General features: G+C 45.6%; 1 protein-coding gene across 1 annotated transcript; it reads left to right on the top strand.

The window, feature by feature from the left end:
- Nucleotides 1-62: 62 nt before the first annotated feature.
- srcap (Snf2-related CREBBP activator protein) lies at nt 63-25,276 on the top strand. The gene is made up of 33 exons (XM_076151780.1): nt 63-408; nt 1,912-1,988; nt 2,524-5,672; nt 6,519-6,788; nt 7,119-7,304; nt 7,403-7,543; nt 7,689-7,872; nt 8,947-9,116; nt 9,420-9,510; nt 9,603-9,692; nt 9,964-10,137; nt 10,287-10,513; nt 10,705-10,882; nt 11,019-11,155; nt 11,373-11,542; nt 11,765-12,094; nt 12,191-12,377; nt 12,479-12,648; nt 12,782-12,933; nt 13,069-13,284; nt 13,725-13,889; nt 14,507-14,647; nt 14,930-15,238; nt 15,543-15,718; nt 15,856-16,169; nt 16,490-16,692; nt 17,051-17,220; nt 17,312-17,508; nt 17,708-17,822; nt 17,954-18,079; nt 18,312-18,488; nt 18,654-18,737; nt 18,993-25,276. Exons 3-33 carry the CDS (start codon nt 2,763-2,765, stop codon nt 23,775-23,777), a joined length of 12,945 nt encoding a protein of 4,314 aa, XP_076007895.1. The 5' UTR covers nt 63-408; nt 1,912-1,988; nt 2,524-2,762; the 3' UTR covers nt 23,778-25,276.
- Nucleotides 25,277-25,769: the final 493 nt, after the last annotated feature.

The raw sequence follows: 25,769 nt of genomic DNA, 5'->3' as shown, positions 1-25,769 counted from the left end.
AAATTGTGATATTTCATTTCACAGGAATTCCGAATAAGTATATTAATAAACAATCCTTATAAGCAATGTCCCCAAACCGGTCGGATAACGTAAAAATGTAGGCAATATCTGAAATTCAAGTGGCGCGCTTGTAGACATCTCGCGAGATCTCCCTGTGTTCTGCACTTTGTCAGTAGCAGCCACCACCATTTCGCTGCGTAAAGTCTCCTCCCCGCGACCGCTACATTCTGCGCCGAAACCCACTCTCTCCCGGTCCGTATTTTAACTTCTTCCCACAGAGCTAGTTGTACCTCGTTGGGTACCGGGAGGCAGTTTGGATTACTGGCATTACGGATTGAGTACGATTTCACGCGGATGACGGCTCCTTCAGCGAGAATTTAGTAAAAGAAAATCGGTCGGAAATTTCAGGTAGGTGGGAACTTAAGATGGCGGCCTTGAGAAGGAGGGGGGCAAGGAGGAAGTGTTTTTTGGGGGGTGGGGACACGAGGGGGACCAAGACATACAAAGAACACAACCAACCCGCATTTGACGTATGGGCATTTAAAAAGATACCTGAAGAGGGTAAATGTTCATAGCATGACAGGACAGTTGTATACAAAGCCACAATGTGGATAGCTTTCGATTTCAACTGTTGAAAAACTGAAAATACATTTATTTATCACTTTCCTCATCGTCGCTGCGTAAGCGCCAGTTACGGGGCAGTTTGGATCCCCCTAACCCCCCTATATAATCTTTGCAAAATTTATATGGAACTTTGTAAAATAACGTTTTTCTATTTCTGTATAGCTTGGCAGATAGTAGTAGTTGTTTGTCTTTATAAACATAATTATTTTACCGGAATTGTTTTGTAGGGAGAGGTTTGACCCCCGCGCAATGACGTCACGACTGATTGTCCCCCTCTGTTGTGCATGCAGAAGCGGCTATTAATGGCACTTTTCGGGTCTTTTGTGTCGCGTTGAAGTAACTTATGAAATTATCGGTACAAACGGGCGTGTTTCGAGATAGAACATTACATAACAGGGGGTGGGATGGGGCGCCTGCGCATCCAACGAATGCACCTACTAACTCTTCCAGCTTGCTAGTTAGCTGGCTTTCCCGTAGTGCCACCCAAGCACTGTTATTGTACAAGCTAGCTGGCTAACTGAAGTAGCACAAGCGACAACGTTGGGCGTTAATGTTAAAACACATCACACTGTGTGCCTTTTTATGGGAAAATGATTCAGAGAATATAGTGACAGTGCCACTCGGAACACGGACGACAAAGCGATAAATGTTTAATCTTTTGATCTTGGCTGCGGAGCCAATACACATCACCAAATTACCATAAATCATCTTGAGTTACACACTGATATCTACAAGTTCAGTTGGTTATCAATAGGCACATCGAATAGCATTTTCATGCACTAAAATATCAAATGAATGACTGGAGGCCCGCGCGTTCGGTCGCCGGCTTTTAGCTTGAGAGCGCATGCTGCAGAATTACCAAAACCTTCGCGGGGCGACTGCAGCAAATGCAAGTTGAGGGAGCTGACGGGGCTGCTCGTCTTGTTGCTCCTTTGTGGAATATTTTTTATTACAGCAGCAAGATACCCACTCGTAAAACCCAATATATCAGCATCTGTGTTAGCACCAGTTGACTAGCCCAGCCATCTGAGTCCTCCTGCTGTTCTCGTGACGTGACATGTCACTCATCGTCCCGTGAAATGTATGTATACTAATCGAATACCAATGCGGATCTCGCTAACTTCACAACATTTATTGAAGTATAACTAACAGCCCCCGTAGTTGTGCAGTGCGGTTAGCCCGACAGCTTGCTTCATTGTGGCACACAAATGTAAAGTGGGTAGATGTGTTGCTCATTTGTTTTCAATAAAGAAAGTTACCAGACCTAACCATATTTCACTTCCGCAGAATATGTGGAAGGGACCCTAATCTCAGCATCCTGGAAGTAGAAAGCTCCGAAGATTTGTGTCTCACACCACAGTCAGGTGAGAAGTTGCTATATATCCAACAGTTGGGGTGATGGGCTGAACAGTCACTGAAAAAAGAACAGATGGTTTATGCCGTCTCACCACACATGTAGCATAAGAACACACACTATTATAATTGTAACTGGAAAAAGAACAATTGGGATCAACTATATATATTCACGATTGCTTCAGGAACCGTCCTTAAAATTCAATCTCTAATCGGGTAGTCTTGTCTTTTGTTTGATGTCTGTATATACATATATTTTTCCCCAAAAAATATTTGATTGAAATTGTATAAATTAGGAATTTAGTATTGGCTTTGACATTTATTCATATTTTAACCTGCTGAGCTGAATGGTTAGTGTGTGGTGAAAAGAATACAGTGTCCTATACTTGTAAAAATAATGACATCATATACTGTAGCACAGCCATTACATATCCTTTCTCAAACTCTTTTTCGAGTTCTTTTTTGCCCGGCCTCTGTTCATTTTTAGCTTTCGATAAATTACCCACTTCATCCAGACACCCCATTAACACGTTGTATCACCCCCAGGTGCAGTGTGTAGCCAGGCCAGCGCAGAGGGAGGGAGCCCTGGGGAGGAGGCAGTGCAGCAGCACACCTCTCCGGCTGTGGATGTGCTGGGTGACAACCCCCAGGCTGCAAAGAATGTGGCTGGGGTGTCACTTCAGCATGCCCCGCAGCCGGATGCAGCTGCCCCCTGCCCAGTCCCTCTATCCACCAATCCATCCACTGTGCCCATTCTGGAGAGTGACAACTCAGCATTCCTCAGCATGGAGAAGACTCCTCAGAACACCTTGCCAGACACGCCCCCAATCAGCAGTGACACTAAGGATGGCCTTTTGGAAGAAGCGCCCACGGTGGACAGTGATGTCCAAGGTGATGGGGTTGTGGGATCCTTGCCAACCTTCCTCACCGAGGACTGCAGTCCCTCTGCTGAGACGCAAGGGCTCCCAGGAGCCTTTCTTCTTCCTCTCCCCACCGATACACAGATCAACAGCACAGTGCAAGAGTTGCAATATGGGCCACAAACTGATAATGACAAAAGCCTTTCAAGTACAGACACAAACAAGTCACAGGGAGAAGTTGTGGTTGTTGCTGCGGCAGAGGAGATCCACACAGACACATTGGAATATAAACCAGAGACTGGAACACACGTTGAACTTGCCGGAAAAGAGCACACAGACCGACATATCTCCCATCAACCCCAGTCTCATTTTTGCTCAACAGCCTCATCTGCTTCTGTCTCACAGTCAGTTGTTGAATTTCAAGACCAAGACACCTCAGAGTATAGGACTGAGGAGCAATCCAGAAGGGATACACTTGCCTGTACAAATCAAGTCAGCCACATACATCAGTGTGATGCTGCAGAGCAAGCAGGTGGTTGCCAGAACTCGATGTCACCTCATCCCCCAGTCCCCATATCTGACAGTAGCGAGAGTGAACAAACTGACCTATCAAAGTCACAGCCTCAAATCAACCTCTCAAATGATACCAATGAGATACAGAGAACAATTTGTTTGGAGTCAGTTGAGATTTTTGAGCAGTTTAAGGAGCATGCTGACCCAGCTCAAAAAGAACCTCACTGTCCTTCAGTTGAAATACTTGAGACCCCAGAAGCAGGAGAAACACCTGGAGTATATACTTGCACTGGTAAAGAAAGCTCAGTCTCCAACAGTTCAACTGACAGAGAAGATGGCAACACCCAGAGTCTCTGTCATCCACCAGAAGGAGAGCAGGTGGAGAAAAGTGGAAGAGAGGAGCAAACTGTTCTTAGCACATGCTCGACTAACTTCATTGTGCTGCCAGAGGGCTCTTCTCTTCAGGGGAGTTCCTCACAACCCACATCTGAGCCCCATCTAGTAGACTCAGTTCAGATAGAGCAGTTTGTTGAAGCAGAAACATCTCATTCCTCTGATCAAGTCCCCACAGTAGAGACACCACTCCTCTCAGAGCTTGTGCATTCAGCTGATGCTCAAAGAATTGTGGTTGTCAAGGAGACTCATATCAGTGGGGACTGGTCTGACATTCATCTGAATCAGAGTTACCTCTTACAACAAGAAGATGGCAGTCTCTGTGAGGCTGCTGTTGTTAATCAGCTGAGTTCTGAACTCTCAATCGGAGAACCAAAGCTGTATGGACAAAGCATTCAGTCAGATATTGAATTAGAGTCCCAACCTGTAGAAGTGTATGAGATTTGTGGCCTGGTGGAGGAGGTGGCAGAAGAAACAGTCTGTGCCAGTAGCAGTGCACACTTACCTCACTCCCCAGGCTATGAAGTGAACTTATTCAATGCATTACTAGACCACACTGATGATTATGCAGGGAAGTTGGACCTAGATTCAAATCTTGAACCATCTCTTCACACATGCAATGAAAGTGACAATGTCATCATTTCTCAGCAGACCTTGCTTTTGTCACATGACACCAATCAAATACAGGTTTGCACTAGCAATTCCCTTGATATGTCAGTACAAAAAACAGTGGTAGCTGCTGTTGGGCAGCATATAGTGCTAGGTGCTAACCAAGCTGGTGAAGTGACAAACTCAAGTGAAGTTTGTTTAGTTGAAGTGACTGCTATTACACCTGATTCATTCACAGTTGAACAGACAGACATTAATGCGCAAATGAAGACACCTTGTTTGCAGGCTGACAATTCAGTCTCAGACCAAACAGAAGTGAGCATTTCCCCAATAATTCAAACAGGTCCCCAAATGGAAGCAACAGCTCTTACATCATCCCTGATAGGCCCGACAGAAGTAGACACTGGTGAGAACATGGGGATAGACTCGTCCATCGCTATTTCAGTAGAAGTTTCTCCAAAACAACCCCCAGGAGTCACTGTTGTAAGTGCCGCAGAACCTATGGCCAATGACTCTTCACATAAAGGGACCAAAGAAACACCTACTTTGACAGACTCTCAATCACAGCATACTCACAATGTTGCTGTGACCATAGAAGTCAAGCCAGAGGCCTCCTGTTCCACTCACTCCGCTGTTATAAATCCAAAGCTCCTTCTTCTTAAACATAAAGAGACTCCTCTCCTGAAACCCCCACCCACCCATTTGGCACAGGTGACTAAGCAACTGATTGTGGCAGGCAAACTGGCCACTGCCCACAGTTCTCAGTCTGCCACGATGTCTGAGGAGTGCCTTCCCCAAACTGTCTTGGCAGCAGATTCTATCTGTGAGTCTGTGGTTCTTAGCAGTCAAAAAGGTCAGATGTTGTCTGTCCATAAAACTTCTCAACAAACCTCTCTCATCCAGATACAGCAGTGTGCTGTGACTGGTAACCTCCCTCTTCAAATTTGCCAATCTGACAAAGAGGCCTTAACTGTGACGAAAACTGCATCAAGGGAGGTAGAGTCTGTGTCCCTAAATGCTGTCACCCCTACAGATGCCACCCCATCTAAAAAGCCCCATGCCGTTGCCATGCTTCTATTACCAGTGGAAAAAGAAGGTAATGTAACCACTTCCACCAGCTCAAATCAGCCACTCATTCAGCCTGACACTGTTTGTATGGAGGAGGAGAGTGAGGAGATGGAGCAGGATGGACCATCGGGAGAAATGGAGACCCATGAGGTCACATTAGGACAGGATAGCAGTCCAGAGGAAGGCAGCGACGAAGAACCCGAGGCAGACAAAACTGACTGTGGCATGGATACACCAAGCTCAGAACAGAAGGTATTTTCATTGACCATGACAAATTTACTTATTAAAGTAATGTAATCAAGAATGGGTTAAATTTGTAAAATGTCAACATACAAGGTACAGCTCAGTGGCATTGTGCAGAACAGAATTTGATCTCATACTAGCTGGTCTAGAGATGATTGTGATTAATTGAATAGAGGTTTAAGACACCTAATTAGGATTTACAAAAGAAGTCATCTAGACGATTGCTAACTATTATGCTGTGATGCTGACGAGACAAAATGCATGTGTACGTCTGGGCAAAGACGACGCCTGACAACCTAGTTCCATAGTTGTCAACAATTTCTGCATGTGGAAATATTAAAGCCCTTAAGACGACTTCTTATCTTCACTTCTTATTCATCTACAATGTCATTTGTTTTCATGACAGTTGTGATTTCTGTTAAGTGCTTGCATGCTTTCGCTGTTATTTTGCATGAAGATCCTATTAATGCAACTTGTAGAAGTAGTGCTTTATTATAAAGTCATTTATATTGTTAAGTTGCTTGCATGCTAAGCCACGTGTGTTTTACAGCATGGACAGAGCAGGACAGTCAGACAGGCAATGTTCCTTAAGGTAAGTGGTGGTTGTCAGACACCGTTGCTCCTTTGTAGAGGATATTCATGAGCACATCCTACTCTGACACTTTTGGTGTTAATCAATTGAGCTGAATGGGTGGATTCTGCATATGAACAAAGCGGAAAGGAAATCACCGGTGGCCAGTTTGTAATTCTGGATCATCTTTACACTTTGACTTGCTCTGACCTGTATCACGCATGTGCCATTATTCTTTGTATGTATAATGTTGTGTTCATCTTTCTGTCTCACATCGCCTTCAGGTGCGCCAGTGGATAGCGGATAGAATCACAGTGAATTCATCTCCTGTCTCGCCCTCCACCTCTTCGCCCTCACCTGGTCCTTCCTCCATCAGTGATTGGTCTACACCAAGACGGGAGAAGTCCTCTCCACTGCGGGGTCCTCATGGGAAGTTTGTTTCTCCTTCCTCTGCTGGAGCAGGCGGTGGTTATAATTCCTCCTGTTCCCCACCAGATCAGGTCGCTCCCCAGCGACCCCGTGCTCATGCAGACATGGCAGAGCTGGCTAAGCATGTAAGTAGGTCTTAAGAATTACAGTATTGAAGTCATTTCTACAGTAATGAAGAAACAAGACAGCTCATCATTTTCAGACTCTGCTGATGTTTGTCACATGCCACAGATCTTTCCCAGCATGGTTGGCTGCTAGAAATAATGTGTGAATTAAGACATAAGTTATCACACATGTCAAATGTGGCACCTTTCTGTGGGCTGTGTAGATCACGCAAGCCACCCCATGCTTCACCTAGCTGTTTAATCTTTTTGTGGTATAATCTATATTTTCGGATGCATAGTTATGGAGTGTAGCCCTTTTTCTCATTTTGTTTTGTTCATTGCATTTTACAGGAAGCAGACATAGAGCATCGAACCCAATCACTGAAGCGAGAGGGCTACTGGTCAATGAAGCGTCTGACCCGCCTGACAGAGCCACCACGGCCTAAAGTGCACTGGGATTACTTGTGCGAGGAAATGCAGTGGCTTTCTGCTGACTTTGCTCAAGAAAGGCGATGGAAGAGAGGCGTGGCTAGAAAGGTACGACATATACTGAATTTACCACTGTATTTCTATTGTATTCATGTTGATGTGCACTTTGTATGACCTGGATTTGATGCTTTTGCTATGTATTGCAGGTGGTACGGATGGTGATGCGACACCATGAAGACCTGAGGCAAAAAGAGGAAAAGGCCAAGAGAGACGAGCACGCTAAAATCAGAAGGGTCGCCTCTTCTATCGCAAAGGAAGTTCGGGCGTTCTGGAGCAGTGTTGAGAAGGTTCCCATGATTTCCTAAATATTCAACCAAGATGTACACACACAATATTGGAATATGTTTAATTATCAACTAATATAGACCAGTTCTGTGAGGTGTGCCAGTAAAATGAACGGGTGTTTATGTGTTGTGCTTTTTGTCAATAAAGGTTGTGCAGTACAAGCAGCAGTCTAGATTGGAGGAAAAGAGGAAGAAGGCTTTGGACCTTCAGTTGGATTTCATTGTTGGCCAGACAGAAAAATACTCGGACCTCCTCAGCAAGTCTCTTGCACACTCCAAACCTGCTGAAACTGTCCATGAGCCTCCCAAAAAACCTCTCACCGATGAAGATGGTAAGCAATATCACTTAATACATGCAATGTAAGATGGAGTTTACTGTCTCTGTGGGAAGATCGCTCCTTGATCTGAATGCAGTTCAGACGGGCATGTTGTCATAGCTACACATAAGGGGCATACTCTTTATGCTTCCATAGAGATAAAAGTGTTTTATGGTATCAAAGGGCTGTTTTATTATTGTCAAGGTTATTGCATGTTTAATAATATTTCTTCATTTTTGCCGTAATCCTTGCCAACGACCTGTGCTAGATGCTGTATCTTTGTCAGTCTTAAGTCTAATTTATCAGTAGGATAAACAATTTCTTGACACAATCCTGTCACACAAGGTAGCATGGTTGGACAGTTGTTACTCCTGAGACTGGTGAAAACTGTCAGGCTAGCCTGCCATCCAAGATATAAATGGTGGGTATTTTCACAGTGGATCCTTTACTGCCGGTTATTTTAATCAGAGGAAGGTCAAACAATGCAGTGGTTCACTGCTGTGTGTCAGGAGGGCAGGCTCACCTTCATTTTATTATCTGTCAAGCAGTGCTGATGTGCAGTGACAGTCCTCATAGCTATGAGTCTGTGTCTTGGCCCTGATCCACAAAATGAATAGTTTTATGCATGCGCAGGCACAGAGCCAGGGCAGGGGAATATATCTGTGGCAGGATGAAAGGAAATTATCGCTACACAAAGTCGTGTGTCATTGTAATAAGTCCAAGGTCCTGCATTTGCTAAATTGAATATTTTGGCTGCTAAAGTTGTGACGTGTTGAAAATGTGACGTCCATGAAAATGGAACTATTAATGTTTTTTTTCTTATTTGTTCTTGAATTAAATTGTAAACTGATCAACTGAGAGAGACAAGTGTTAACCAAAACCTGCAGCTTTGTATATGGCTAGGAGAGAAATGTAGTTTCTGAGTAGTTACATGTGAATGCAGGTTTTGTCTCGGGGTATTGCAGTACACATGTTCTTTAATTTCCTCACAGGAACCCTTTTCTGCCATTACCAAGTTCCTGTGTGCATGTAGATGTATTGATGGCAGTGAGAAAGTCTTTTTCAAACCAAATATTTTCCTTTATGCAGACAGAGACTTTGAACCTACATGTGAGGAGGAGGATGATGAGGCGACCATAGATGTAGAGGAGCAGCAGGAAGGCAATGACGCAGAGACCCAACGCAAGGAAATTGCACTGCTGAAGGAAGAGGGCATGTTGCCCCTGGATGAGTTGCTCAGTACTCTCAAACTGCCACCGGTACTTCAACATACCTCTCTGGCCTTGAGATAGTGGTCCTAAATACATTTAAGTCCAAATTGCTTTTGATAAACTGTTATCATAGGCTCTTGTTTAAACTTCTATTCATATTTTACTAAGTAATTGGTCTTAAATAACAGATCTGTGTTTCATAATACCAATATAATTCAAATATGTGCAATGACTAAAGTTAAAAACAAAGTTATTTAAAAAAAATATGCAACTAACCACTCGGCACCTTTTTATACAAACAAAATTCAGTATATGCATTCTGTTGAGTCTCTCAATTATTGAATTGTTTAGGAACCAGGCGTGGATGAAGAGCATTCTGGGTCCTCTTCATCAGAAGAGGAGGAAGAGGAAGATGGGGAATTTACTGCCAATGAGGAGGATGGTAAGTTTGTCCCTCAAATTATACTTTTTTGGCCTGATTGCTCTCTTCATGAGTGACATTAACATTGTTCTCTTCTCCTTATTCCCTTTTAGCTGAAGACGAGGAAGACACCATAGCTGCTCAGGAGAAGGTAGAAGGAAATGTAGATCACACAAATGAACTGGACGACTTGGCCAAAGAAGGTAGATGGTGTTTACATATTCAGGCATAATGTGTATGTGCACTCTGTGGTGTTTAGTGGCTTCTGTTATTGCACATATGTCTATAGGAATTCACAAACTGTCAACTTCAAAATCTGTTGTAATTTTATGCTTGTGGTAAAACTACTTAACATTTGGTTTGGGCAATTGATACAGATTGTTATATATAGAATAATATCATAGAGAAGTTCCATTATTATTTCTGCAGTAGGACAAAAGGTCATTCCTGACATCTCTGCTCTTCCCCATGTAGGCGATATGAGCATGGATGAGTTGCTGGAGAAGTACAAAGGAGCCTATGCCTCAGACTATGAGGCTCCCTCTGCATCTGCTTCTAAAGCAAGCTCTGACTCGGAGGTGTCTGGGGATGAGGAGGAGGAGACTGAGGAAGATGAAAGTGATGCGGAAGGCAACTCTTCCTCCTCAGGTATAAATCGGCACAAATGAAATCAAATTTCATGTAGATTGTTCGTCTGCACCCTCATGATAAGCCAAAGGTGCATTAATAGTGCAAGAGAAGATGCTGTTCATTAAAATGTTGTATTTTGAAATATGTCTTTTCTATTTTGTTCACAGAATCACCAGGGGACAGTGAAGAAGAAGAAAGTGAGAAGGAAGAAGAGGGCAATGAAGAGGAGGAGGAAGATGATGACGACTGTGGAGATCAAGGGATGGAGCTCTTGTTAAAGGAGGGAGACCACAGTCCAACTTCGTCTGGGTCACGACCAAAGAAAGAGATCAGCCATATAGCTGCTACAGCAGAGAGCCTGCAGCCAAAAGGTTACACTTTGGCCACCACAAAGGTCAGTTCCAAACAAAGTATTACTCTAAATTGTGATAATATGCAAGTCCCTGAAAAAAGTTGAAAGAGTATGTTCCTAGGGGACTTTATTTTCTCATCTTGGCCATAGCATTAGAAACAAGACTTCATTTATCAAAATATAATCCTATTCCGTCCTGAAACATAATCTTCTCATCTATTTTCCTATCAAAGGTCAAGACACCTATCCCATTCCTGCTCCATGGTACATTACGAGAATACCAGCACATTGGACTGGACTGGTTGGTCACCATGTATGAGAAAAAGCTTAATGGTATTCTGGCTGATGAGATGGGTTTGGGCAAGACCATTCAGACCATTGCTCTGCTGGCTCACCTTGCATGTGAAAAAGGTACCAGGAAGAGCTGTTGTAAATCACATTTTTACATATACTGCGCTGCCAGTGGTCTACATTTGTGGCGCAACATTACTTGAAGATACAAGAAGGACATCTCAGTTCAAGTTCTGAATGAGCCTGTTGTGTTTAGGTAACTGGGGTCCGCATCTCATCATCGTCCCCACAAGTGTTATGTTGAACTGGGAGATGGAGCTGAAGCGCTGGTGTCCAGGGTTTAAGATCCTGACCTACTTTGGGAGCCAAAAAGAGAGAAAGCTGAAAAGACAGGTAATGAGTGACTTGCTTTGGAATGCTTCACCCTAAGTATCACATATCAGATCTAATTGATTTTTGTCTCATCTGTTTTTTCATTTTTTTCCTGTACTGTTCTGTCAGAATCGAGGAGGCAACGCTTTTCCCGCCTTGTGTTCTTTACTTTCCTTATTAGGATCCTTAGATAATCAATCAATCCGTTTACTAAATCATATTTTCTATCCATTTGTAGGGCTGGACCAAGCCTAATGCTTTTCATGTATGCATCACCTCGTACAAGTTGGTGCTTCAGGATCACCAAGCATTCCGCCGCAAATCCTGGCGATACTTGATCCTGGACGAAGCCCAGAATATCAAGAACTTTAAGTCTCAGCGCTGGCAGAGCCTGCTCAACTTCAACAGGTCTGTAGTGCAGGGTGTCTTTCATCAAATGTACAGTTAGTGGGCGGGGCTGTAAATGAACATGGTTGGCACTTGTGGTTCAAACTCAAAACACCAAAGAGCACTACATTTTCATGATACACTGGACCCAGACATTCAGGGAAACCGGACATGATTGAACACTCCTTACCAACAGTAACAAATGATTTGTGTAATCATTATTCTCACCTCTTTCCATTACAGCCACCGGCGACTGCTGCTAACAGGAACCCCTCTGCAGAACAGCCTGATGGAGCTTTGGTCTCTAATGCACTTCCTCATGCCCCACGTGTTTCAGTCCCATAGGGAGTTCAAAGAATGGTTCTCCAACCCTCTGACAGGAATGATTGAGGGCAGTCAGGAGTACAATGAAGGCCTGGTCAAGAGGCTACACAAGGTCCTCAGGCCATTTCTGCTGAGAAGGATCAAGGTTGATGTGGAGAAGCAGATGCCCAAGAAATATGAGCATGTGGTGCGCTGTCGCCTATCAAAGAGACAGAGATACCTCTATGATGACTTCATGGCGCAGGCCTCGTAAGTTATTGAAAAACTGTATTCAAAATCAAATATAGATGTTATTTATTTTACAGATAATAACCAGCTTCCTCAAATTTCCACTCTGATCCTTAGGACCCGGGAAACGTTGGCCAGTGGGCACTTCATGTCTGTGATTAATATCCTAATGCAGCTCCGCAAAGTGTGCAACCACCCCAACCTGTTTGACCCTCGACCCATCCAGTCACCCTTCATCATCAAACCCATTGTGTTCCATACAGCCTCTCTGGTGCAGGACGCGCTGGAGGTCGCCCCATTAAAGGTCAGCATTAAAGGAAATCAGGGAGGAGCTTTAATTTAGTTTGATAGAGAAATGTCTGAAACAGCATGCACTAAAAATGCTGAATCTATTTGTGCCCTCAGCGATGTGACCTGTCTGTGTTTGACCTGGTTGGTTTGGAGAGCCGTGTTACCAGGTACCAGGCAGATGAATTTCTGCCTGGTCACAAGGTCAGCCATCAACTCATTCAGGAGATTGTGGATTCCCCTGAACCCGCTCCGAGACCCAAACCAGTCCGCATGAAGGTCAACAGGTAAATAGTATAGCTACTTATTCGTCTCTTATTTTTTTTGTAACTGCATTTTCTGGGACCAAGTTCAACTGAGCCCATAATCCAATGCCCACAATGCCTAGCGTAATTTTTCACATGTGCCTGTTCATATTAGGATGTTCCAGCCGCCCCCTAAAGGTGATAACCGACCAGTCCTGCTGATGAACAAACCTACCTGCTCGGTGCCTCCTGCAGCTCAGACCCCCAAACCTCCCCCAGCAGCTGATAGCCCCTCAACTCCAGCGCCTGCTCCTGTCGTTCAACAAGGCAAGTCAAATACTTCGATACTTGCACTCTCAGGAAAACACGATTGCAACATCTTGCATGCTCTAGCTGTCATTTCTGTTGCCAATCTCCAGCCTACTTTAAATTGATTCTTCATTCTTGTGCTTTTTCCCACAGTTGTGTGTTCAGTAGCGCCCCAAGCCCTTCCTCGCCCCACCTTGCATCCAAGTGCTCAAACTGCAGTGAGGTCCAGCACTCCCAAGGCGGTGCTTACCGTACGGCCTCCGGCTGCTTCCTGTACACCGAGTGTTTCAGCTCATCTAAGTCCAAGCCCCAGCAATGTCCTGCCCCAGAGGGTTCTACTCAGTCCAGATATGCAAGCTAGGTTGCCTTGTAAGTACTGCTTGTATCTTTGCTTTCTGGCAATAGGGAACTCTTTCAGTTATTGCTAATTAGTGTGTAGAGTCTCAAGGATCGCATGGAATCATTTAAATGAACTAAATGACTGGTCTGGGTAATCTGAAGTACCATCTAATGTCATAATGAAATTTCTTTTGGCTGATGGTGACATTCCACATGCAAAAGCAATAACATTCTTCAATGCGCTTTGATCCCAGATAGAGAGGCTCCAAGTGTTACTAAACCTTACCTTAAAGGAGAGCTGACAGTTTTGTTGAATTCCTTCTATGGGTACATTTGTATTGTTTGTTTTGATTAATAGTTCATTTTGCATCCAGGAAATGTCACATGCACACACCTCAGGATAAAATGTGCACGTAACTGAATTTCAGAATGTTTCTAATTTGCATCATTTTTCTTTGTGCTGTCCTTAGCTGGTGAGGTAGTGAGTATAGCCCAACTTGCCTCCTTGGCGGGGCGACCTGTGTCATCATGCCAGGGCAGTAAACCAGTCACCTTTCAGCTTCAGGGCAACAAGCTGACTCTGTCTGGGGCCCAGATTCACCAAGTCCCATCAGCTCCCAATCGCCCAATTCAAGGTTGGTATTAAGTCAAGTGAAGTTTAGTTGTATGGTAATATCACATACAGTGTTTGAAAGGGCTTTAAAGGCCCACAACAACAAACGGTTCCTGAGCCAGCCCAAAGGTCTTAAGGGTTACAAAGAAAACACGTGTATAAGGAAAAAGAAGAAACCTTGTGAGATGCAATTCAAAGAGAGTCCCGTTCCTCAAATGGCCAGGTGTGCAATAGGAAGCAAATGTGGGAGAAAAACAAATCGCAAAGAAACAATGTCATAATACAGCAGCAGATAAACGACACTGATCCAGAGGGAAAGAGAGAGAGAAAATTGAACGGTTATCATGGCTGCAGGTTTATTTGAAAGCTGTGCCACTGTGTCAAATAGTAATTTAGGGTTATTCTTATTATCACTTATTAGTTTTGAAAAGTAGGTGGTTCCGGAGGAGGGAAGAGGCTGCTTGTAATTTACAAGGCAATTGGACAAGTCAAATCAGAAAATGTTGGATGCCACTTAGTTAGTTGTAGCTACAGAACTGCGCAAGTGAAGGGATTGTAGAGAAATTGGAAAACATATTCCAATGAATCAATGATTTCCATCATTGTAAATGATTGTGAACAATGTTTGTTACCCTACAGGTAATGTGATGCACTTGGTATCCAGCGGGGTACAGCACCACTTGATCAGCCAACCTGCCCAGCTTGCTGTTCACAGCACAACCAACACAGCTTCTCCTGCTGCTATTGCGAATCTGCTGCCGCTAAATGCCTCCTCGCCAGGTTTGCAATCCTTTATGATCTTACTTTTACAGAGATGTTACCATTTAGTTTAAAATATCAAATAAAGATATTGTTTATCTTGCAGAGAAAAACATTTCACTTATATTTCCTACGGTGGGCTTTATTTCCATTTAATTAAAAATTTAAAAAAAACATTTTTAAGAATTGTGAGATGATCAGTGTCAGAACATTTGGGTTGCTTCTTTTAAATGATTGATTCTTTGTTCAAAAACTTTTTAGTTTCCCTTTTTCTCATAGTATTAATTCTTTACTCTTCTCCAGTGCCCTCTGCTATGGTGAGCAGTCCTGGAGTTGTGAAGATCGTTGTGCGCCAGGCAGCAGGCAAGGAGGGCGGGCCTGTGCCCACCCTGGCAGTTGCTCCTTCCCCTCGTGTAGCTCAACAAGCATCCCTTTCCCTGCATACACTGCCTGTCAGAAACGCTGCTCCAATGCAAGTTCCCCACCGCACCCCTGGTCCTGCTACTGCCCACTACACTATAGCACCACCCAGAAATCCAAGCTCAACCCCAAGCCAGCCCCAGCCTCCCCGTCCCGTCCTGAAAGTAGTGCAACCTCCTCCAGAGCAGCCAGGTGAGAGTAGGATCTGAAGGGGTTACTCTGTCTGAGCTGAGATATGTCTGTCTGCATGGCAAGGGTCCTATTGGGTATCCACTGGGTCCTATTTTTGCAAAATTGAGAACCAGATATATGCATTGTTATGCAAGATTGCAATATGCAATCATATTTCGGCGACTGTGGGGAAATCTCTTCATTCATTTAGTGTTTTGCTTGAGAGGGAATCCAACTCCAACGCAAACCTGGTCATTTGTACATTTTACAGCAGAATGCATCACCAACCTATCTTGCTCGGCTTTGTGCTCTTTCCTCTCCTCAGCTCCAGCTCAGACGACTTCCTTATCCTCTGCCTCAAAGTCTTCAGCAGCTCCACCACGTGACAACAGCAGTACCAGCAGTCAGACAGCAAAGTCAAAGACCAGTGCAGCAGGTGCCAAAGTGTCCTCGCGACCCAGGATACTGCCCCGCCCACCTCCTCGCTCCCCTTTCCACATGGTAAGCAGCTTTTGCCTTTTGAAAGCCATATCTTCATCAACATAAAATTTACAAATCAAATTCAGGAGCAATAATGTTTTTCCCAGTTTTATCCAAGCTTTTTACCAAACTAATCTTATTTTCCTCTTGTGCGTCAGTCATGGCTGGCAGATAATCAGAAACAGCAACGAAACGGCAAGTTAGACTTCATCTTTCGAGTCAACGAGCACCACTGTCGTGCAAAACCTGTGTACGGCCAGGAGGTTTTGGACTTTCTGACAATTCTTCCGGGCCCTTGTCCCTCTCCGGCTCTGCTGAGTTCTCAGGGAGAGTGGGGACGATCGGGCCACAGCAGCTGTCTGTTTGCACAGCACCAAAACACAACTGACTACTGGCTTCACACTCGCGCTGTAAGACAGGCCATTCACAGCGTTGAGGAGAGGCTGGAGCTGCTCAGTGACTTCATAGACAGGTACATAACTGATCCTTTTCTTTGAGAGTCATTTGATTGTTTAACAACCACGGTAAATTAATGGTGATAAGTAGCGATGCTGTTTTAATTACAGTCTTTGACAGTAAACTGTTGCATTATTGGACTTCATTGCCAACAGCTGCTGCTGTACTTGAGCAGCTGACATTAAAGAAACCTGAACCTATATTCATTATCGTCTTTGTGGTGGTAAAAAGTATTCTTGAGAGAAATTCAAATCTTTCTTTTAGCTCTTTCAAAGTAGTAGTTTGAGTCATAAATCTGTTGTTGAGTTTACTCATTATTTGACTGTCCCATTTTAGGTTTACATTCGTGATCCCCCCAGTAGAGGCTCCTCCCATCTCCATGCACTGCTGCCATCCTCCTCCTTCACTGACCCACAAGCAGGCAGTCTTCTCATCTATGCTGTCGGCTTCAGTTGCTCCGCTCACTCGTGGTCTCAACCGTATCCAGTGTAACATGAGGACCCAGTTCCCAGACCTGAGGCTCATACAGTATGATTGTGGTAAGTTGTCAAAACTGGTATTGGCAGCATTATCAGAAAGCCTCCCAACACAAACTAGTTGCAATGAGTTTGCGTTGAAGGCTTTCTGTGGATGCTGGCTGTCTGCTGGTAAATACTTGTCATCTGGTAATGCAAGTCCAGTGTTTACTAGAAAAACCCGTGTTCAGATAGTAAATGCTTCTTCGGGAGACATTTGTGAAAATGATGTTTACGCGTTTATGTTTCTGCGACACAGTTGCAGTGCATTAGTGCATTGATGGAATTAAACTTTTCAGAGGACCAGTGAGATATTGGAGAAACTGTCAGGTCTGAATAGCTCCCTAAAACGTGTGTATGTCTTGTGTATGCACACTCGCAGGTAAACTACAGACACTCCACATGTTACTGCGAAGGTTAAAGACAGGAGGCCACCGGGTGTTGATCTTCACTCAGATGACACGTATGCTGGATGTGCTGGAGCAGTTCCTGAACTATCACGGACACATATACCTCCGCCTGGATGGCAGTACTCGCGTGGAGCAGAGACAGGTTAGTTTAAAAAAAGAAAATGTTTTTTCCAAAAAATTTGGTACCAAAAGTTTCTGATGTACTTGACCTAATATTCTGACTCCTCCTCCAGTCCCTCATGGAGCGCTTCAATGCCGACCGCCGAATCTTCTGCTTCATTTTGTCAACTCGCAGTGGAGGTGTAGGCGTGAACCTGACTGGGGCCGACACTGTCGTGTTCTACGACAGTGACTGGAACCCCACCATGGATGCCCAAGCACAGGACCGTTGCCATCGTATTGGCCAGACCAGAGATGTCCACATCTACAGGTACACTGCTTATGCTGTTACACACTCAGTCATACTGACGACAACATACTGATGTGAAATTTGCTAACTGGAAATAAAGTGTATGTTGGGTCAATGGAGGCAGAGGGTGAAAGAAAGAAGGAGAAACATATGGCAACATATGTTTAGGACCAAGTGAAGTACAGATGTGATTTCCTGCTGTGTTTCTGCTCATCTCCAGGCTGATTAGTGAACGTACTGTAGAAGAGAACATTCTAAAGAAAGCCAACCAGAAGAGGATGCTGGGGGATATGGCTATTGAAGGAGGAAACTTCACTACTGCATTTTTCAAAGAGGTAGGTGACTCATTTACTGTCACTACTTTCTATTCTTTGAATAAATGGCACTATTTGCCAGTTGGTCATGTTGAATCACGATAACATTGTAGAAAGGCCATTCTCTTGTTAAATGTCTCTTGTTTTCTCAGCAAACCATTCGAGACCTGTTTGAGGTGAATGATGCTGAGAAGAGAGAGGTGGCAGTAGAGCTGTCAGTGCCCCAGGCTGAGGAGGAGGAAGCTGTCACCAAACAGAGCACCACCATCCTCGAGCAGGTTAGATCTATCACATGGGATATACACTTAGGAAATCACTTAAATTGTGTATTTAGCAGTGTTAATTTTGGTAACAACTGTGTGTGAACTGTATGCAAGTATGAACTGAATGCTCTTTGATTCTGTATACTGAAGTAATTTGGAATATTTAGTAAATGTCTTTGAACAGTATTTGAGAACTTATTTGAATTCATCATTCATTGACACAATCATGTTGAAATCAATCCTTCAGGCCCTGTGTCGTGCAGAGGATGAGGAGGACATTGTCGCAGCCTCTCAGGCCAAAGCAGAGCAGGTAGCAGAACTGGCAGAATTCAATGAGAACATACCATTGGATGACGGAGGAGAACAAGAAGAAGTTGAGGAGCTCTCCAAGGCTGAGCAAGAAATAGCTGCTCTGGTGGAGCAGGTAAATTATTAAAGTCCAGAGTTCAACATGAATCCTTAGGTCTTCTGTAAAAGTATTATCTTTCCAAAATAGTAATACTATCTCTCTACTGACTTGCAAGGGGTCTTGTATTTGAGCTGTCCTGTTGATTTACATTATTTCTGTATTGGATCTGTCTTTCCTTAGCTCACTCCCATCGAGCGCTATGCCATGAACTTCCTGGAAGCCTCATTAGAAGATGTATGTAAAGAGGAGCTGAAACAAGCTGAGGTACGGCTCCATCTTCCATTTGGCTTGGTTTTAACAAGACGTGTCTAAAAAAGAAATTTGGCAAATCAAGTCAACGTTTACTGAAATGTTTGTGTAATTTTGTGGCACATTTTTGTCTATCCTTGTCCTATAAAACCAAAACATGAAGAAGATATTAGTTTTATAAAACCACAGATGTATTTATGCCAAGATATAATGAAAAATTGCTTCTGAATGTGTGTGTGTGTGTGTGTGTGTGTGTGTGTGTGTGTTTAGGAGCAGGTGGAGGCTGCCAGAAAGGGTCTGGACCAGGCCAAAGAAGAAGGGCTGAAACTCCATGCTTCATCAGATGATGACGATGATGACTTTTTGTCAACACCAGCCTCTGTCGAGCCTGTTCAACCAGCTCCAGCCCGCCGTGGCCGCAAACCCAAGGACAAAAGTGTCACTTCTACAAGGACTAGTGGAAGGTTGCGCGGTGCCTCCCCTGAACCTGAGTCTGACTCTCCCAGCCCCAGAGAAGTGCCTGAAAGACTCCGCTTTGGTCTGAGAGGACGAGCAGCTTCCAAAACCACCAGTACTGCGTCTACCACCCCAATCCGCACAGAGCAGAGCCACAAAGCCTCATCAACCAAGATCCAAGATTCCTCCAAATCTTCAAAAGCCTCATCTCCTGCCAGGGATCATCAGATCAGTAAAACGAGGACTCTGCCAACCCGCTCCTCTCCCAGTCCAGTTCATCCCCCTGTTGCAACTTCTACCCCAGCGGCGAAACTGCACAGTGTTGGGGAGACGGACAGCAAAAACAAAGCGGGGACAGAAGAGAAGGAGTTGAGGGTTTCTGACTCATCGCCAGAGTCCAGCTCCCAGCAGCCAAAAGATGATGACAGCAAAGACCAGAGCACCATGTCTCCTCCTTCTGTACGATCGCCTCGCAAGCGTCAGTCAGCAGATGGTGAGGTACTGCGGGGCTTGATTGAAGATTCCCCATCAGCTAAAGTCCTGCGAAAGCTTCCAGGGAGGCTAGTCACTGTGGTAGAGGAGAAGGAGCCGAGGAAGAGGAGGAGAGGAGTGAGCGACACTGGTGGGGGTGGGTCTTCCGAGGACACAACAGAGGCAGAACAAACTGCTGTATTTGTCAATGAACCAGGCAAAGACAATACATCACAGAGCTCTGACAGCAAGACTAAAGGCACTGTAACCACTGCACCTGCTCAGGACCATGACACCCCGTCAGTACACACACAACCTGTCAGAGCTTATCCCCCATATTCCCCTCCCCATCTTTCCCCTGACATGCCAGTACTGAGAAATCTCCCTGTACGCCGTAGGCTTGAAACTGAATCTCGCATGGCTGCCCAGCTGGTAGAGCAACAGCAGCAACTGGGTAGAGTCAGAGCAGGAAACCAACCCAGGAAAGTGGACGCACCACCAGAAAAAGACACTACATTAACGGTTACAGATGCCAGTGTAAATGCCAGTATCGCACCGGTGAAAAGAAAGAGGGGCCGGCCCCCTAAGACTCCCCCAAGAGTACCTGAGCCTGACAACACGGTGAACTCTCCCCAACCTCCCACCTCACCAAGTGAGGAAGATATTCCCCCCCTCTCTCCAAAACGTAAGCGGGGTCGCCCTCGCAAAGACTCGACCTCCGGTGCAGACTCTGTTATTGAAGGACTAAACGCTAAAAAAGAGGCCATCGCAAAAAGGCTTTCTGACCCAATATCAGAAAGTGCAGAGCTGAGTATCCCATCTCCCCCGAACCCCACAGCTGCCGTTGTCAGCCCAAGTCAGACAGCCCAATCTACCAAAGCTGAAGAATTGGATTCTAAGGCTCAAGCACTGACCCCAATTTCAGTCGCTGCCCCGGATTCAGTCTCGGTGTCCACATCACAAACGGATGAAGCATCCACACCTGCTTCAGCTCCAGTCCAAGCACCCACTACACCTGCGCCTCAGGTCACATCACCCCTTCCTGTGTCCAACCCTTCCACATCAACCTCAGGCCGAGTTCTGAGTTCTGCTCCAGCTGCAGCTCCTAGCCCAGTTTCCATCTCTGCCACTGTTCCAGTAACTGCCACCCACACTACTACAACTCCAGTTACACTTACCATGTCACCAACTCTACCAGATGTAAAACCAACACCTGCGGTTTCCACAGCTGCTGATATCTCTGAGGAGCCTCATCTACAACAAGCTCCTACTATAGTGACTACAACAGCACCCAACCCTCTCAAAACTGCCACAGTTGCCATACAAGATGCTAAGATGCCCACCATGCCACCGCCTGCGTCATCTTCTGCCGTTACTGTCACGGCAGTTCCTACAGTCCCCGTCACAATGACCACAGCAGCTGTCGAAACCCCGTCAAAGACAGTGAGCCTTACACCAGCAGCCACCACTCCAGTGAAATCAGTCCAAATATCTAAAACGTCTGTGGAAAGCTTGCCACCACCCTCGACTCTGCCACCGACGACCTCTACCCCTGTTACTGTCGTATCCACCCCATCTGCCACCCAGACAGTTTCAGCTAAGTCCTCAATCCCAGCTATAGCCTCCACATCCTCCCCGGCTGCAGACGCAGTGACAACAGTAACATCTGGCAAAACGGTTCAAGCATGTCCTTCAGCCGCAATAAGGTCTGACACAGACCCCACCACAACATCCGAGGCAACAAACAAAGTCTCCACTGAATCTGTGTCAACTTCACCGACTGTGAAAAGTGTCGCAGCGTCCGCCGCATCAGTTACCACGGTTAGCGTGACTGACACGTCCTCAGCAACGTCTGCAGCTCTAGTTTGCACCCCTGCTCCAGCAACATCACCCGCCAGTGGAACCACTAGAGCCGAGACAAAAGTGGTTACAGAAACTACTTTGCCTCCAAAAGAGGCAGTCAAAGCAACGGCCCCTCCAGCCCCTCCTGCCATCGGTGTCGCAGCAGGTCCTTCAAAAGAACAAGCAATGTCTATCCCCGCCATAACTGCAGCAGCTCCTTCAAAGGAACAATCTACTGGCACCGCTGCCACAACTGCAGCAAAGCCCGTCAACATCTCATCTTCTAAAAGTGCTACACAAGCTTCAGGAACAACAGCCGGTGCAACTGCCTCAGCTCCCGCAAATCCAACTACAGTTGCTACCACAAACACTCTCCCAGTAACGACCCAAGCACCCACAGCCACCCCTGAATTATCATCCACTGAAGCAGAAACCACAGCTGCGAAAACGGAATTAACCTCCACCGACTCCTCTTCAGTTATGTCCTCTGAAGTAAAAGCCTCCGTGTCAGCAGGTGGTTCCCAAGAGACGTCGGCACCGGCCCAGACACAGGTCCGGCCCCAGCTTCCCTCATCTGTCCCCTCCAGTGTTTCCTCTGCCGTACCTGACTCACAGAGGGAGTCGTCAGAGTCGACACAGCAACCATCAACATCTCAGAGAGACCCAGGCAGTGTGACAGATGTGCAGGTCGATAATGTGGAATCTGAGGAAAGGACTGGGGAAATTATAAATGACCCAAAGCAGGAGATGAATGAGTCTCAGCCCCAAAACATAATGATGGAGAGTTCCACTGAGGTCAAAGACTCTGAGGCAGGAAAGGAGGGAGAGGGGGGAGAAACAAAGACCACTACTGACTCTCAGAAAGAAAACCCTAAGCAGGAGGCAATGGAGGAAACTGTTTTGGATCAGAAAAGTCCTATGCATAAAAGGACTCTTAGTCGCCAGAGTAGTCAGGACTCTACTTGCTCGTCTTCACCATCGTCTGGGTGCTCCACATCAACCCTCACTCGTCACGCTCATCACAAGAGGACTTATGAGAATCGACATCCTGCCAAGAAGAGACGAATGGATGTCACCTCTGAGGCGGCAAAGGAGGAGAAGAGGGAAGGCGCTGGGGAGAAGAGAGAGGGAGAAGACTTCACCACTACCTCTCAGAGGAGGCGTTCCAGGTCTTCCTCTTCATCCTCTGACAACAGTGACAGCAGGAAAGAGCACCGGCTCACCCGTTCAGTCAAACGCAGGACACAGGACCAGGACAGGGATAATGGGAGCAACCAACAAGGGAAGAGACCTGCGCGGCACGGAAACGCATCAAACAATACCACCACGTCCACAGGCGGAGAGTCTGGCAGTGATACGTCGTCCGTCAGGATCACCCGTAAATCTGCAGGATCTCAGTCTGTACAAGAAAGTAAGGCTCAGACAAACAGCGTGCCATCTTTACCTCCTGAGCCGGAGGTGCTGGGGAAGCGGTGCTCGGCACTCAATGCAGCGGCCAAGCTCCTCGCAATGAAAGGCAGAGTGGACACCCCTGGCCACACCACCAGGAAAGACCCAGGGGCCAAATCCACTGGGACCTCCCCTGCTTCCTCCGCTGAGAAGAACCAAAAGGCTAAAAGTAAAAGTGTGCCAGCCTCTCCTCAAAGTAACTCTACAAATGCTACTAACAATAAAAGCAGTGGCAGCAAATCCTCTACACCTAATCAGCCAAACCGCTTGGCCTCCCGCTCCACCAGACAGTGCCCTGGCTCTCTTGTTCCACCCCTTGAGGGGGAATACAAAAGGTCTAAACCAGAGGAAAAAGAGGGGAGTCGCAGAAAGTCTTTAGATGTAAAGGAAGGCGAAGGAGAGGCACAGTCATCGTCCAGGGGTCAAAGTGCCTGCAGCAGCATGAGCAGTGACGGCGAGGGTGGCGGACACAGCAGCAGAAGCCGCAGCAGCAGCAACAGCAGCCAACGCACCCCCAGCGTCAGCTCTCAGTACACAGAGCCCAGAGAGTCGCGAGCCACGTCCTCTGGCAGTGAGCAGGACCGCAGCATGGAGCGGTCAAAGCACAGAGACAAAAAAAAGATGCGGGACCACACCAGGGAGAGCCGGAAGGCGAGTCGGAGGTCGCAGAGGTCGGAGAGTCGGAGGCTCCTACAGGAGGTGGGCAGTGGTTCTGGGGCGGAGGGGACACCGGATAGGGTGCTGCGCAGCGTGGCAGCGCTCGCAGCAGTGCAGGCTCGCTCACCTGCTGCAAGCACTCGCTCGTCCTCTGGTCAACACCGTTACAACAAGACATGATCCGGGTGCTAAATGGGGAAAAAAATGGAAGAGAGTGTCGTAACATCGCGCGACAGGAGAGCATGTCACGACCTCCAAGGTTGCTGCTTTGTCCGCACTCTAATGAAAGCCAGAAAACTGAGTGCTACACAAGCCTGGGACCTGCCTGCCTGCCTCTTGGGCCCTCTCCCTCGCCAATTGGAGCTGGTCCCATCACCAGCTCAGCCATTGTCAGCTGGGAGAAGGCTCAGGGATGTTGGGACTGCGAGGATAAAAGCGTGGCACCATCATCGTGCCCTGTGACTGGTTAGTAGGTGGAGTTTTGAAACAAAACGATGATTAAATGCACCACTGGTACCTGAGGGGGACAAAGGTGCAAGAGGTAATAAAGGCAATTTGTTATTTCACGTAAAGTACTGTAATCATCAAATTACTGGAACACTCAGATCTTATGTGTTTAAGATGGGATTAAGCTGTGCCCTCTATTAGGGTTATAATGAAAAGTCATTTTTGTGACATTAAAAACAATACTTATGAGTGACCAGTTGTATTGTAACTTGGAGGTTTTAGAAAGTTTGGTTTTTGCTAAGTTTGTCAGCTGTCCTGACCGTTTCTTTGTAGTCAGTTGATAAGTTATGCATATTATTTTCCAGGGTATTGGGAAGAGAACAGATCTGTCAATGTGATCTTTGCTGCACTATGCTGGATCTTGTCTTTGCTTGGGCCCCCTTTTCATTTCCTGTCCACTGGACTCATTTTAAAAATCCAGCCTTGCATTTCTCATTTGCACATGCGACACGTGGCCCTCAGCTTCTGAATACATTGTGACTTTGATCCATGAACGGGCTCCGGATACCTCTCAATGTATCTCTGCAGTCCTCGGTGTGTTAATGGAGCAGTAATGTAAATTGTCCTTAGATCCTTCGGTCACTGACAACAGAGAGTTGGGAGATACATTTGTTTTTAGCCATCTTCAGAAGTCGGTTATTGTTACGATCAACTCCATCGTGTATTTATATTAAAAGGGCAAATGGTCATTGAAAATACGAGTGCCTGTTGGCTTAATGTGTTTGAACCTCCGATTGCCTTGTGAAGCACCTGAAGCAGGGGTGCTGAGCTTCTTGCATTGTCGGCAAAGAAATGGGTAAGACTCCCCTCGATAAACTTAAAGGAACGCAGCCTTTACATCAGTGCTACCACCTATTTCTTTTATCTTCTCTTGAATTTTTGTCCCCCATCACTTCATTGCTTTTTGTTCATGTAAAATACTTGGACAAACTTATGTGAATAAAATATACTGGTACAGTTCCAGATGACTGTAAATTGTTGATTTACTTTGGAGTTGGATTTGTTGTCGAAGCAGGTTGATGACAGGATGGTTAGTTAATGGTGATGGTCATATTTTAATTTGTCTCTTTTCATTTGTTACATTCCTTTGTTCCCTTGTTAATTCCATATTGTTTTACTTGAAATTGAAAAAAAAATGACAAATTACAGTTTAATAAAAAGACCAAAAATTAGTTGCCATTTCTCATTGTGTGGAAGATTTCTTTGTAATGTCAAGTCAACCCAGTACTAGAAGATTATACGCAAGTACTCTCGAATATTCAAAGAATAAGAAAAAGTTTGGGAACTACTGCCTTATACTATATATATCTTATACTATGCGTGTGTGTGTCTCGTATGTATGGACGTCAATTCGAGCACCATTCCGCCAATCGCCTCCAAACTTGCCTGAAACATTGTTCAGGGGTCCTGCATTTGCATAGGGGGCTTTTCATTTCATTTATATTTTTTATTTGCATTACAAATGAAAGAATTGGGAAATGGGAGACATGAATGGAACCTTCAATGTCGCAATTAGTAATGACATCATTGACATACACTACTTTGAGACTCATGTCATCACAGTTGTTGACTTCATGCATGATGTCAGCCGTGGATTCCACAGCTGACACGCACACTACTTTGAGAAGAGCGCGTGTCTATGTAGGTACGTCAAGCTCCATTGCT

Source organism: Genypterus blacodes, unplaced genomic scaffold (assembly GCF_046128005.1).
Source record: "Genypterus blacodes isolate CSIRO-AG114 ecotype Tasmania unplaced genomic scaffold, CSIRO-AGI_Gbla_v1 ptg000055l_1, whole genome shotgun sequence".
NCBI classification, from domain to species: Eukaryota; Metazoa; Chordata; class Actinopteri; order Ophidiiformes; family Ophidiidae; genus Genypterus; species Genypterus blacodes.
Note: the sequence above shows the minus strand (reverse complement) of the source record. Positions and strands in the feature narration are given on the sequence as shown.